Here is a 14,459-nt window from a genome sequence, read left to right as displayed (position 1 = left end):
ATGCATTAATATATTTTCGTCTCTTTATTATATTTCATTGTTCAATTTTGCCTCAGATTATTTCTTAATTTTATGTTCAAACTGATGTGAGTTTACAATAGACCAAAATATTTCTGTAGCATGTCAGGAAAATTCTAATCAATTGTCACGTTTTAACAGCGATTGATTCTGATAAACCAGGTATTAACAATTCTTTATAATTTTAGAAAGTTATGTATTCATGCTTTTTCTTAGTTATTCATATTTAGTAACCATCAGTTGACAATGAGTATCTATATTATAGGTCTCATATATATTAACAATAACGATGGAAAAATTATAAATATTAAGGTAGTGAACAAATTTTCTCCTAACATTTTTAGTTCCTAATATTTTAGGTTTTTAAGTAATGTTTTCCTCATGTCTTTAAAAATAATAAATACATATTTAATCAGTGAAATATTACTATCATTTTTTTATACATTTATGCCATTTTCAACACACTTTACAACTTCTCTACCTCAATAGTCTATAGATGTCTCTAAATATTGGTATAAATTCATCAAACCGTACTTATATTTGGATGTTGTCTATTATTTTGGATTTAAGACATTGTCATACTTGAAAATTTCACTGGCAGGATACAGACTTTTTCCACAAAATTTACGTCATATTGTGGCTACACAAAATTATAAATACGTCTTTATAATCAAAATCAAGGACTCGAACCGGAACCGAAACTGTAAATTATACCGTAGCCGATATTTTTGTGTGAAGCTGGCGTCTCACTTTGTGGAAACTCACAAACTATTAAGAGTTCTGGTTTTCCTTTTTAATAGTTCTGGAATTTCTGATAAGTTAAACAAACAGTTCTGCTCATTAAAGCAGAAAAATCGATCCGGACAAACTGAGACGCCAGGTTCATGCTGCGTTTCACTTTGTCCCTCACGTGTTTTCTTGACATTTGATGCAAGATTTCAAAAGATTCAAAGTTTTACAAGAGTTCTAGAAAAAGTTTTAGCAATAAACATAACTTTTTCAGTATTTAAGTAATTTTTATGCTCTGAAGAAAATATATTTGCAGCTACATAGATAGCGGTGAGACGCTGGTAGAAATCTCAGAGTTCTCGTTCATATAAAATACTTTTCATACAGTTCTGGACATATTTAAGTATTTTCCAAAGAGTTCTAAGGCATTAGCCGTGTTGTACGATTTTTAAATCAATAAAAACTGCCCGAGAATGTACTCCGAGAGAAAAGCACGATACGCTAGTAGAAATTTCGGAGTTCTCATTAATATAAAATATTCTTCATACAGTTCTAAAGCATGCTTAAGGTCCCTGGGTAGTCGCTGTCCTTGTTTGATGACGTCAGAAGCGAGAAAACTCATGTCAAGAATTCTTGCGTTTTATGTTCAAATAAAAAGATCAAGAGCACAATCGTCGTAGAATAGATGTCGAGAATGCATGTATCGGAGCTTGCGCGGCAGGAATAAGTAGAGAAATCACGTAGGAAACTGCTTCTGGCGAGCGAGTACGTCGGAAAATACCGATTCGACCAGAAACAGGAACTACTGTCGGGAAAGACCCGGCTGGCGCCCAACGGAAAACCCGGCGAGATTCGCGTAACGACACCGGGCAAGAGAGCTGCCGGTTAAACGGCGCGCGTTATCATAGCTGCCGTCAAGCGGCTCAGATCTGCCGCCTAAAACTACATCTCGCGGAATAGCGTAAGCGAGAGGATCGCTCTCTTTTAAATTCGTTACGGAATCTCCCGGGGTGGTGAATTCAGTTGTGTGTCCTTGAGGGACACAGGCTAACGAGCTTTATTTCAATGTCACACCGTTATAATAGAGTATCTGTAGGATTAAGTAATTATTTGCCTTAGAGTCCAATAGAATTAAAATATTGTTATTTTACTGTTAACCAGTCTCTAAATTATTACCTCTCCCGGCTGCTCTCCGACGTGTCTGTGGAATCGAGGAAGAATGTGTAAAAATCACGACGCTCTACCAAGCGGAATAGCGAAGGATTCGACTCGCCATTTAGAGAAATAAAACTGAGCTAGCTGAGGTGGGTCCGCTGCCGCGCGAATGCGGGAGCGAAGGAGTCCCGCAACCGACGCGGACGCGAATTGCGGTAAAAAAAAAATATATATATATGTATGTATAATTCAATAAAAACCCCAATCAGAGAATTTTAAAGAACCGAAAAATCCGTAATTTATATAATACCAGAATCTTTATTAGCTAGGGAATCGGAACCAAAAACCGGAACCTTTATTAAATATTTTAATGAACCAAAATCAGAACCAGACCGATATTTTCAACCGAACCGAGTCTTTATTTTTAAATAATTACACTTCTAATTTTTTTAAATTATTTTTATCATATAATAGATAAATGTTCAAATTTTCTCTTATACTTTCATTGTATAAAAGCCTCCATATAATTCGAGATAACTAGAATACAATTTAAAATTTTTACAAAAAATTGCTGTTTTATTAGTCAAGTTTTTAACTCGAGTATTCGTTTAAATATTATTTTTTCATTTCTTCATATCTTAATACATTCTTATATTTTGATATTAAATATAATTTGACTTTTCATTGCTGCGTATTAAAATTAAATGTGAATTTCATTTGTTTAAAAAAAATAATTATAACCAAACGAATAATTTAGTAATGTGTATGCAAATAAGCAATATATATGTATGTGTGTAATTTAGTAATATATATAAATGTGTGTGCTTATATATACATAAATATTGTTCAATTATAGAACAATATAATGTACATTATTGCATAGGACAGTGCACGTTTTTATATATATATATATATATAGTCATTTGTGAATGCAGTTTTAGAAAAGTTAACGCACATATATACATATTCTTTTTTTTAACATTAAACTATCAATATACTTTACGCCGTCAAAATAAAACATCAAAACTCAACATTTTTTCAATTATATGACACATATGATAATATTTTAATAACCATGTAACCAGATATAAAAACTTATACACATTTTTTAACATTTTAACTACTTCACACACGGGTGGATTCAAAAATTTTGATCAATTATTCGTCGATATAAAATGGTGTTTATCTCTGTTCCAAAGTTCTATCAGTATTTGAGATGCATTTAAATTGGGAAATCTCTCTACCCACGATTGAATAAGTCCTGTATGCGACGATTCGTAATTCTTTAGTATCACATGATTCAAATCTGAAACAAACAGATGGAAATTAACACGAGAATAATTTGCTCACTATAATAAAAAATGTAATGAAAGTAGAAAACTATATATTTTTATAAAACAAAATCTTTATTTTTTGGAAATATAACTGCGTCACTGATAGGAATTCCTAGAAAGCAAATTCTATTAGATAACGGAATATACATCGAATATCTCATACATAAAATATCACAGATATAATGTGTGAATCTTCCATAACGAAATAATTATTACTGTATTATACACTGTACGTAATAACGAAATAATTATATATAGGTTGTACGAAAAGTGTCAGAACCCTTGAATATTAAAAAAAAAAAGCATTTTCGAAGAAAATGTTCCATACAAAAATTGTAGGATTTTAAATGGCGCATTAGATAGTAATATTAGTGTGATCTTAGATAGCCTTATTAAGGTCATATAAAAATCACTAAAATTTTTTAATGGAAACCCCTATTTTTAATTACATATTCTTGTAGTTGGCCTCGAGAACTTTTTAAAAGCCAAGTCTTGATTAAATGTTGCTAACTGATGACAAGTTCATTCGTCTTTAGGCAAATATATAGCTTAAAACACTGTCAAAAGTAATTAGAAATTACAAATTACTGATATTCATTGAGATATATGGATTTTAATTTCGCCTTATATAAGAAATGAGCCGGTAGCAAACATTAGTTTCTGCATAAAACAGCCAGACGCAACGAGTTAAAATATTCATGTATCCGTCGATTAGTAATTAACTCTGAACACTCTGCTTAAAAATCTTTTAAACTTAAAGAATAAGATACTCAGATATTTATACAAACCGTCAATAAATGTATTTGGTTGAACAAATATCTTCCTTGGTTCTTTACGTGACAAGATGATGTCTCTCCAACGGGCCCAGGGATAAGTCCCGTTTTCAGGCACTTCACTGTACCTATCATACAGTTCCCTGGCTGACTCGACGTCTCCCATACTTTTATAGACATGTAATTTCACAAGGAAGTTCCCAATAGCCGTTTTACCAACCGTAAAAATTTTCGTTCGATCGACAGTCATTCGGAGGTTCTTCCCGTTTTCAGTCTCAACGACGTTAACAAAATTGTCACCCGCCTCCAGACAAACTCGAAGTAAAACGTAGCGCGCTTGAGCATGAGCCTGCGACCATGTCTTCGTATCAGGTTGATACATTTCGAAAGCCTTCGCGAAACCACCCCATAACAGAGACAACCAATTCACATAAATTATATCGTCTGCCGTTGATTCCTGGTGACCAAATATTTCCAACACGTCCTTCTCTAAGCTCAAGTAAAGACCAACCGCTTCGGCCCTGCATTCTTCATACGAAGACCCCATAGTGCCAAATTTTGAATCGTAAGTTTCTCCTTTTTGGAAAAATATATCTATCCTATCGCCATTTAAAGGGTTTGTCACTTTGTTGCGGTCGAAGTTGTAGGTATCTGGTCCCGTTTGCCTAAAGTATTTACCAGTACCGTGACCGAGCAGTTCATGCAAACCAACTTGCACTTCAAAACTGTCTATCCTGTATTTATGCATCAACGCCTGATCGTCTTCCGAAAGAAACGGTATCGGGTCTTTCATATGCGCAGGTATAACATTTCCTAGAGACACGTTTTTAAAACCCTCGGACTGTCTAATCTCGTCATAATTCGGAATATTTATTCCCGATGGAATGCAAGAACCAGCGAACGTCAGAACATCCAAAGAGGTGAAGTCCGGTCTAAGATATGAATCTTTCTCGAAATCACTGCTCCATGGAAGTCTGGGAATCAATTCCTCAGCTTTGTTGACCAACATAGCAAATTTTGCCGACATTTCCTTATTTACCATCGCCACGAAACCTTCGAACTCACCCCTCTGACCCGCTGGGTCTCTATACGTTTCAATAAAACCGATGTAAGTTTCGATAGCAGGTCCTTTATCTTTTATCCAAAGGCGAGAACCATCTTTATGGTTGTCTAAAGATCCAGTTTTAAAATGATCAATATATTTCTCCAACATGTTTTCCTCAATCTGATTAGACGCGTATTCCTTGGCTTTTGTTAGATTTTCAACAACGAATACCATAAGTTGATCGTAATCACCTCTTGTAATCTTAAATCTGGTATTCTCGTATATTTCCTCGAATAAAGTAATATTAGGATCATCTGAAGTTTCTACAGACGCCAATCGTATTTCATACATATCGACGTTATTATTACTCGCATGATCACATACAGTTGTTTTGAAACATCTGGCATTATAAGATTCCAATCCTTTATGTTGCATAAATGCATTCACCTTATCTGCATCCTCCTTAGTACAGTTTGCAGAAAAATACGTTGTAATTCCTTTATCACCCATTCCCAATGATTTCAGTTTTCCATCTAACGAATAAAGGACTTCTGATATATCGTTCCATATGTTTTGTATCTCTGTCGGATTATTCTTATAAGCTTTTGAAGTCTTTATTATTATTTCAAATGCATCTTTCGAAAGGTTTGGAATAATTTTAGTATCACCCATAGCTTTGTAATTTCCTGCGTTTCCAAATATTCCACAACTATAGACTAAGAAAGCCTGAAAGGTAAGAAATATTGCACTTGTTAGTAAGCCCGTTCGATAATTTGTTAAAAGAAAGGAACAAATATAAAAAGGATATGTTATGAGAAAATAATTCCTCTTACAGTAAACTCATCTTCGGTGACATTAGCGTGTATTACAGCATCTTTTAATTCGTTGATTGGTTCCGTAAGATAAATTTTATGTAATAATGCAAATATCAATGGCGATTCCGGTGATGTCTGTATTAATACTATCAATCCTCCGCTCCATGCAGCCTGGCTCAAATAATGAGCATATAGTTTCTCCTTTTGCGTTAAAGCTTTAAACACATTTTCACATTGTAATGCAACAATAGGCTGATTGTTTGGTAATGTGTACAACGTAGTATCAACGTTCATTGTTGAGTATATGTCCACTTTATACTAGAAATAAAGAAATTAAAATTAAAAAAAACTCAGTAAATATCAAATAACAATAACATTAAATCAGTATTATAATTTCCCACACAACAATCTAAATCTGAAATATAACACATATTGTATATAAGTTACATTATTGACCGGGAAATTATAAAATTGATATAATGTTTCTCTGTTATTTTATGCTACAAGGAAATTATACAAATTACATATATTATATATTAGCAATTGACAGCATAAAAATTATATAAATATTAAATGTAAGATTAATACAAATAAAACGACCTAGTAAAACACCAGTTTACAATAATATTACAACAATGTTATAATTTTCTACTCAATAATATAATTGTTATATATAACTCGTATTGTATCGTACTTATATATACAATAGGAAAAGCTCTATAAACAAAATCTCAAATGCAAAATTGTTCAAATTTTATCTAGGTNACTTATACGACTTTTGTAGCTAAAATTTTGTATTAGTATGTAAATAGTGCTTTATACTGATTTGCTTTATATTGATTCGAAATAATGATTGCAAATAATCTCCCAACATATGGCGTGAAGTGAGTTTTTGCAATTATTAATTTTAACAATTTGAATACATTTAAACTTTGAAATTTAATATATTGATATGAATCTACTATTAAAAACTATACTAAGTACAATTTTTGCAACATATTACATAATATGCAATATGCTTTTATAATTGTCAATTTTAAAGATTAACCTGAATATAACTAAACGTAACCTGAATGTAAATTAAAACATGCGATTTGACATGTTAATACAAATTTACGTTATTAACTATGAACATTACGTTCAATATTAATGTACTACTATAGCTACATATTATCTCAAGTATGTAAGAAATAAATGAATAATTTAATCTGTACTTAACAATAAAAAATATAACCGTGAATTTTCAAGCTGTTTGAGTAAAATGTATTACCAAAATTTTGAGTACTTCGAAGTGATTTACTTACTGAAACAATACAAACCAAATTAAAAGCAACTTGAAGACAAAATACAATATGAAACTTCTTTGCATCAACGTAGATTACGATAAGGGCTGGTAGGTGTGACGAGCAGCAATCTAGAGTGCGTTCCACTTAACGATCGCCAGCATCATTCTATCCTTGTTTCTCTTAAACGTTAAATAAAGACAGAATGCTCGCGATCGTAACAAGTATTAAGTGGAACCTGCCCTTAGATTATGATTGGTGACCTCATGCGGTGAGAGTGCAAAATTCTACATCCAGTGGTCTGTTCTCTTTAACTGAACTGGCTACACTAGTTCAAGAAATTTATGACGTTTTCAATTGGCTGACTCGATTCGGACAGCATTCTGCTGATAGCTATAGTAGATGTGTTTTGAAATTCATTGCCAGCAGTAGAAATCTATAATTTATGTTATATGTACTATAGATTCTCAGTACTGACAGTGAATATCGAAACGCAGTATTGCAAACTATACGTTAGTGTCGGTTCACAATAGGTATTTTAAGCTTTAAAATACATATTGGACAGACACTTGAACTATAGATTGTAGTACTGCCCAAGTCAAGTCGAGTCAGCAAATCGAAAACGCTATGAAGCCCGTATCAAACTATGGATTAGAGATTGAGATTGAATTAAAATTTGACCAGTCAGTGCAAAGTTTACTAAATTTCACTAAACTTGAGTTCAGATAACTGTGTACTGATTTGCTAAATTCAATTCAGTCTCAATCCTTAATCCGTAGTTTGATACAAAATGAAATATTTGTTAGAATTAATTTTTTAAAATAAAAGGAAAATGTACGTACTTTTTTCTCTATTTTTATCTTTTATTACGTCTCTACTTGTTTGTTCCTGTTTGTTTTCTTAAGACTTCAATCCGATAATTTGTCAGACAGCATATGTGAATCAGATTAGTCTAGGGAATTCTCTGTATTAGCGGTTGAGTGCGCGATCCGTTTAGAAATCCGATCCGAGTATCGTAAAACACCCAGCATCGATGATTTTGCCCATTCCGAATTGTAACTGAAAATATATTTTGTAACTAGTAGTTGTGCCATTTTTGGCGAGTTGCGACGGAGCATTGAAGAAAGCCTTTAAAAGCATACACCAATCAGATTCACGAATTTTGCAAGAGTTACAAAACTGCTTTCTCTGCTAAACGCAGCAAGTTATCGACGATCATTAATGCTGCGTTAAACAATTCAGAGGCAGGAATAATGGGTTCCTTGCAAATGATCATGCAAGTTGGTAAAATCGGTATGGCATTTATTCAGTATAGTGTTTATAAAATGTACCGTTATATACTCTTTCGATAAGTTTAACCTCCTTGGTATTTATGGTATTTAACCACCTTGGTATTTATTAAATTGATAGGAATTGTATGTTACCCTATGTCCTGAAAGAATCTCTTGGAAAAATCTGTCTATAGAATATCTGTCTGTTCGAAATAAATAATATTGTCAAAAGTACTGTGCCAAGATTAAGATTTCTGTGAACATAAAATAGATTTTAATATATGTTGGCAATATCATTCTATTCTTGTTATTTATTGAAAATATCAGATAAAAATATATTACGCTAGCGGAGAATATTAGAACGTGATGTTAGTACAATATATTTTCATATATAAATATACATTCAATATAAATATGTCTATTTCATCTTCACTCATCTTTGCATTCATTTATCTCATATAAGCTTTGCATTCTAAAATTGTTTATTATTATTAATTTAGATGTTATACTAGTATAAATTATGTATCTTGTTTCTTTTTAATTATTTTTTAATTATTTTTTCATTTGGACAAAGTTATATATTCCATGGGATTTTTATAAAAGTTTATTATATTTATGTACTGTTAAATTGTATTCATCTTTTACATGATATATCAATTATTTTCAAAACTGAATGTTTCAGCTCCAAGAATTACTAGGATTATTCCATGTGGGATAACTACATTAAATCGAAATAAATATTACTATGTAAATGAAACAAGGGAGCAATCATGGGATGATATTATAGACAGTACAAATACACATATGTTTATGCTTGAAATCTGCCGAGGACTGGGGATTGCTGTATCTCATATATTCAGAGAACCAGCAACAATAAATTATCCTTTTGAAAAAGGACCTCTGAGCCCAAGATTTAGAGGAGAACATGCACTAAGAAGGTATTTTCATATAATGAATATATACATATTTTATATACAAGTTTCTACAATCATTTTTGTATCTTTTTATTTGTCTATACATTTTATTTGTACATACATTTATAAACATTTACATACATATATACAGGGTGTCCCAAACTGTTCTCAGTCCCCGTGGTATACAGATAGAACGAATGAAACTGAGCAGAAAAGTCATATACTATTTTGCAAAATTTGCAAAAATGAGGAATTAATTATTTTGTCTGAGCTAATTAATGCATGGAAAAGGATAGACCGGACATTGTATAAAGAAAATCGTTTACTTTTGAAGATTTCATAGCAACGATAAGCATTAACTGATGAGTAACGCAGCGAGTAGCAAATAGTAACACAGAGTTGTGTGCTGACAAAAACACGCCTCTTGCTTGATACCAATTGTTGCTAGGAGATTTTTAGAAGTAAGCTATTTTTTTTTATACAGTATCTAGTCTACTTTTTCCCTGTGTTTATTAGTTCAAACAAAATAATTCCTCACTAACTATTGTGAATTTTGCAAAATGGTATGTAACTTTTCTGCTTAGTTTCACCTGTTTTACTTGCACGAGAACCGAGAACAGTTTGGGACACTCTATATATAGTTAAGTGATTAAACATAGATATATATATATTTATGTATATATACATGTATATATATATATATACATATGCATACACATACACACAGGATGCTTTATTCATAAGCCAAGGGTCCAAATTAACGTGTTTATACTACGGATTAAATCCATTTAAAGTGTTACAAGCTATTATCTCTGAAAGTACGCATCATAGCAAAAAAATGCTTAAGAAAAAATGGTGTGATTTGAAAAGGGTCAAATAATAGTTAAGTTAATTTTAAAAAAATCAAATTTTCAAGGTTATATGAAGGTCACTATTGATTTTTTAAATGGAATGCCTTACTTTTGATAGCAGATTCTTATAGCTGACATTGAGACGTTTTCAAAATGGTATAATTAAACCTCCTCCCATTAAAAACTTCCTGATTTATAAGTCTTTAAAGTTACAGTAGCGTTGACATTATATAAAGTATATCAGGTGATTATCGTAATGGATCCGCCGTATTAGGAATATTTTGTTATGTACCTAATAGTTGTGTAAATATTAAAATTATCCACATGTATAAGAAATATTAAATATTTTCATATGTTAGATTGATAATATTAAATTTTTTATCACAGGTATCCTTCTGGGGAAGAAAGATGCATTGCTTGTAAATTATGCGAAGCAATATGTCCTGCACAAGCTATTACAATTGAAGCAGAAGAAAGAGCGGATGGATCTCGACGTACTACAAGATATGACATTGACATGTCTAAATGTATTTATTGCGGTTTTTGCCAGGAAGCTTGTCCTGTTGATGCTATTGTTGAGGTATGTCAATTCTATTGTTAAAAATATATAAAAAAGGCAAATAATAGATTAATAACTATTAGGTTGATGCATAATTACCCGCCGTTTACTTTTTGCGTATTTATTATTTATGAATACTGGCGTTTGTTTACTTTTTTAATAAAAACCATTCTTCTATTTTCTATTCTACTATTCTTCTATTTACTTAATAGAAATGTGTGTCGAAAATCATATTCACCTGCGCCATATTATGCTCTACCACTTCGAGAAAGGATGGGCCGCAGCACAGTCGTTCCGCGATCTTAACAATCTTTTTGGCGAAGGAACAATCAGTGAGAGGCAATGTCGGGAGTGGTTTTCTCGTTTCAAATCTAGCGACACAAGCATGGAGGACAAGTTAGGAAGAGGATGGCTATATCAGATTTCGACGATCAGACACTTCTGGCAGTCGTGTTCCTTCGCCAAAAAGATCATTGAGATTGCGGAATGATTGTGCTGTGGTTAAAATTAAACGGCAAAATTAAACGGCGGATAATTATGCATCAACTCAATATAAATAATTATAAATATATAGATAGGTAATGTGCGCGCGCGCACGCACGCGCACACACACACATTTATTTACAAATATTAAAGAAAAATTTTTTTAGGGTCCAAACTTTGAATTTTCAACTGAAACTCATGAAGAAATGCTATATAATAAAGAAAAACTCCTGAATAACGGAGATAAGTGGGAATCTGAAATTGCAAGTAATATTCATGCTGATCATTTGTATCGATAAAAACTGTACTGTAATGTAGTCACAATTAATGTTCCATGTAAGCAAGTATTGTATTAAATAGTAAAAGAATGTTATTCTTATTGTTAATATGTACGAGTATATATGAGTATATGAAATTACTCAAATAGTACGAATAAATATTAAACGTCATGATTGTACATGTTAGGGACTTGCTAAAGATCGTTCGATTTTTAGCCATGTTTTATTAGTGAAACGATATATAATAAATTTAATGAAACTATTTTTCATCATTATCTATTTTCTGCCACTTTTCAGATAACTATTTAATTTCACGTTTGTAAAATGACCAATCTTCTACGTCAATATAATCATCAATAATCCAACGAACTTTTGCAAGTTCTTAATAGTTTAGTAATTTTTCAATGATCTTATAAAGAGAAAAATAGTGAAACGCCCGTTCAGAACAGGCAGCTCCAATGGTTTTGTTTTTCATATACAGGATGTCCCAAACCGTTCTCGGTTCCTGTAGTGTGCAGATAGAAAGAAAGGGTGAAACTGAGCAGAAAAGTCATGTACCATTTTGCAAAATTCGCAATAGTTAATAGAGTTAGAGAATTGATTATTTTATCTGAGCTAATGAACGTACGAGAAAAGGTATACCGGACATTGCACAAAGAAAAATAACTTAATTCTGAGGATTTCCTAGCAACAATGGATATTAACTGATAGCGAGAATCATGTTTTTTTCGGCGCACAACCTTGTCACATGTCGCTCGTTGCTTGCTGTGTTACTCCACCTTTAGGAATCAGTTAATGCTCATTGTTGCTAAGACATCTTCAGAAGTAAGCTATTTTTCTTTAGTGTCCGGTCTATCCTTTGCGTCTACTAGCTCGAACAAAATAATTTTTCACTAACTAATGCGAATTTTGCAAAATGGTATATGACTTTTATAAACTATTAAATAGTATATGATTTTTTTGCTCAGTTTCACCTGTTCTACCTGCACATCACGGGAATCGAGGACGGTTTAGAACATCCTGTATATCAAAGATATCATTTTAGACATTATCATCCTACTGAGTAACAATAAAAAGATCTTAGCCATCGCTTATTATTACTTTAGTAAATAATAACTTAAATTTTTTGTTAATACTTTTAAGTTGTTCTTGTAACTGGTTGTTGACGTTTTTTTTATTGATCTCTCGTCTTACTAAATTGATTAGTTTAGCATATATTAAAATAAATTATGAGAACATTAGCAAAGTCCCTTACGTAAGGTTTGGGATTTCAAGGATCCTGTGTAATCGCTGCAACTGTCCTTGTTTAATGACGCCAGAAGCGAGGAAACATATGCCGGGAATTTCGGCGGTATATGTTCAAATAAAAAGATATACTCGTAAAAATATCTATAATTCAGCACATTAGTAAAATGTTTCCAGTACTTTTTTGCCCCAATAACCAATAAATAACTGTTAAATTAATATTGACCAAATTATGAAAAAAAAAGAAAGGCATATTATGTTAATTTTATGGTAATTTATTGATTGTTAGAGCAAAAGGAAATTATTAGGAACATTTTACTAGTGAATTGATTACAAATATTATTTTGTGCATATATCTTTTTATTTGAATGCTTACCGCAAGACTTCTCGGTATGCGTTTCTTCGCTCCTGACGTCATCTTATCTTAGTACTTTTATACGCAAATTAAAAAAAACAAAGGCAAGTTTCAGGTCTTTGAAGCTACTCCACTTAGAAAAAAAAACGTTGCCACAATAAAACGACTGTTTCTATACTATGTAATTTCTGTTAAATAAAGAACAATGTTGAAAAAAAGTCGTATTTTGCCTATTAATGGAAACTTGAAAAATATACTGAATCTTATAGATTTCGACCTGTTGAACGCGATGATGCTATTAGTTGTCGTTAAAAATGTGGGGAATAGTCCTGAGTATTCAGGATATAATATTTGTTTTTTGTATTTTTTTGTTTTTTCCGTATTTTTAAATCTGTCCATGTTTTGAATTTTTTAATGGCCTTCATATTTTTCTTCATTTGCTCTCTGTATTTTTTTATCAATGCAATAATCAAAGGGACAACTTGATAAATGTGGAGAACAAAAAAGTTCGAAAAAAAATGATGAAAACATAGAAAAATACAGAGAACAAAGGGATGAAGATAAATATAAAGACCGCCAGAAATACAAAAAATTTCAAAATATGGAAAGATTTAAAAATACATAAAAAATACAAAAAAAAATAAAATAAAATAAAAGAGGATACATGAAACCGCCATGCTCGTTGACCCATCCTGGACCCAGTTGAGAGCGGTTTATAGAAATATGTAATGATAAGAAATCTTTCATGCGATCTTGAATACTGGACTGCTCCCCACATTTTCAATGAAAACGAATAGCACCATTGTGTTCAGCAGATCGAAATCTATAAGATTCACTGTTTTTTTACGTTAATAGGCAAATTAGGCGTTAATAGGCCTTTTTTTTTAATTATTCATTTTCTCTTATTCTTATAATTTCGAAGATATTCAAAATGGCAATAGTTTTTAATTATCATACCCTGTATAATAAGAAAAAATTAAATTTTAACATATTTATCATATCTGTATTTTATAACATTTTAATTGAGAGATAAGAAATTTATTAAGACATGTTTGTGATATTGGTTGATATTGGGGTAGAGGGATATTTTAGTCTCTAAAGTATAACAATTTTCATTAGTAGATTTTTGTTGATAAGTCATATAAAAACTTTTATTTATGTTAAAAATAGTTGAAATTCTTCTCAATTAAAAGAAAAATTATGCAATCCTTGAACAAATAAAAGGATGACATTAATAGCTATTTACAAGAATATTTGCGCAGAAAAATATAACAACATTGAATAGCAAAGTCAAAATTATCAGTAATTTATTTATTAGTACACATAAAACAACTATAAAAATTTAAAATAT

The 14,459-nt window shown here is 31.5% G+C and overlaps 2 protein-coding genes across 3 annotated transcripts; one reads left to right on the top strand and one right to left on the bottom strand.

Annotated features, from left to right (window-relative positions):
* Positions 1 to 2,935: 2,935 nt before the first annotated feature.
* Positions 2,936 to 7,407, bottom strand: LOC106751823 (dipeptidyl peptidase 3). 2 transcript variants are annotated; one of them, XM_014633012.1, is made up of 4 exons: positions 7,174 to 7,407; positions 5,888 to 6,187; positions 4,025 to 5,780; positions 2,936 to 3,208 (listed from the first exon to the last, which is right to left on the bottom strand). In XM_014633012.1, the coding sequence occupies exons 2-4, from the start codon at positions 6,161 to 6,163 to the stop codon at positions 3,057 to 3,059; spliced, it is 2,184 nt and encodes a 727-aa protein (XP_014488498.1). In that variant the 5' UTR covers positions 6,164 to 6,187; positions 7,174 to 7,407; the 3' UTR covers positions 2,936 to 3,056. The 2 variants fall into 2 exon arrangements, with proteins under 2 accessions (XP_014488498.1, XP_014488499.1); XM_014633013.1 differs by having other exon boundaries at positions 7,189 to 7,407.
* A 782-nt stretch (positions 7,408 to 8,189) lies between these two features.
* Positions 8,190 to 11,682, top strand: LOC106751826 (NADH-ubiquinone oxidoreductase subunit 8). The gene is made up of 4 exons (XM_014633018.1): positions 8,190 to 8,445; positions 9,106 to 9,361; positions 10,576 to 10,768; positions 11,398 to 11,682. Exons 1-4 carry the CDS (start codon positions 8,406 to 8,408, stop codon positions 11,527 to 11,529), a joined length of 621 nt encoding a protein of 206 aa, XP_014488504.1. The 5' UTR covers positions 8,190 to 8,405; the 3' UTR covers positions 11,530 to 11,682.
* The last annotated feature ends 2,777 nt before the right edge of the window (positions 11,683 to 14,459 follow it).

The sequence above is a fragment of the Dinoponera quadriceps genome, unplaced genomic scaffold (assembly GCF_001313825.1).
Source record: "Dinoponera quadriceps isolate SergipeBrazil2010 unplaced genomic scaffold, ASM131382v1 scaffold179, whole genome shotgun sequence".
Lineage (NCBI taxonomy): Eukaryota > Metazoa > Arthropoda > Insecta > Hymenoptera > Formicidae > Dinoponera > Dinoponera quadriceps.
Note: the sequence above shows the minus strand (reverse complement) of the source record. Positions and strands in the feature narration are given on the sequence as shown.

What these genes read in the sequence shown, in the direction of transcription:
- LOC106751826 (XM_014633018.1), top strand. Translation starts at nt 8,406, where the DNA reads ATGGGTTCCTTGCAAATGATCATGCAAGTTGGTAAAATCG. An exon ending in CATGCAAGTTGGTAAAATCG is followed by an intron (nt 8,446 to 9,105) that starts GTATGGCATTTA and finishes TGAATGTTTCAG; the next exon opens with CTCCAAGAATTACTAGGATT. An exon ending in CTGTTGATGCTATTGTTGAG is followed by an intron (nt 10,769 to 11,397) that starts GTATGTCAATTC and finishes AAATTTTTTTAG; the next exon opens with GGTCCAAACTTTGAATTTTC.
- LOC106751823 (XM_014633012.1), bottom strand. Translation starts at nt 6,163, where the DNA reads ATGAACGTTGATACTACGTTGTACACATTACCAAACAATCAGCCTATT. An exon ending in TCACCGAAGATGAGTTTACT is followed by an intron (nt 5,781 to 5,887) that starts GTAAGAGGAATT and finishes CTTACCTTTCAG; the next exon opens with GCTTTCTTAGTCTATAGTTG. An exon ending in ACCAAATACATTTATTGACG is followed by an intron (nt 3,209 to 4,024) that starts GTTTGTATAAAT and finishes TGTTTGTTTCAG; the next exon opens with ATTTGAATCATGTGATACTA.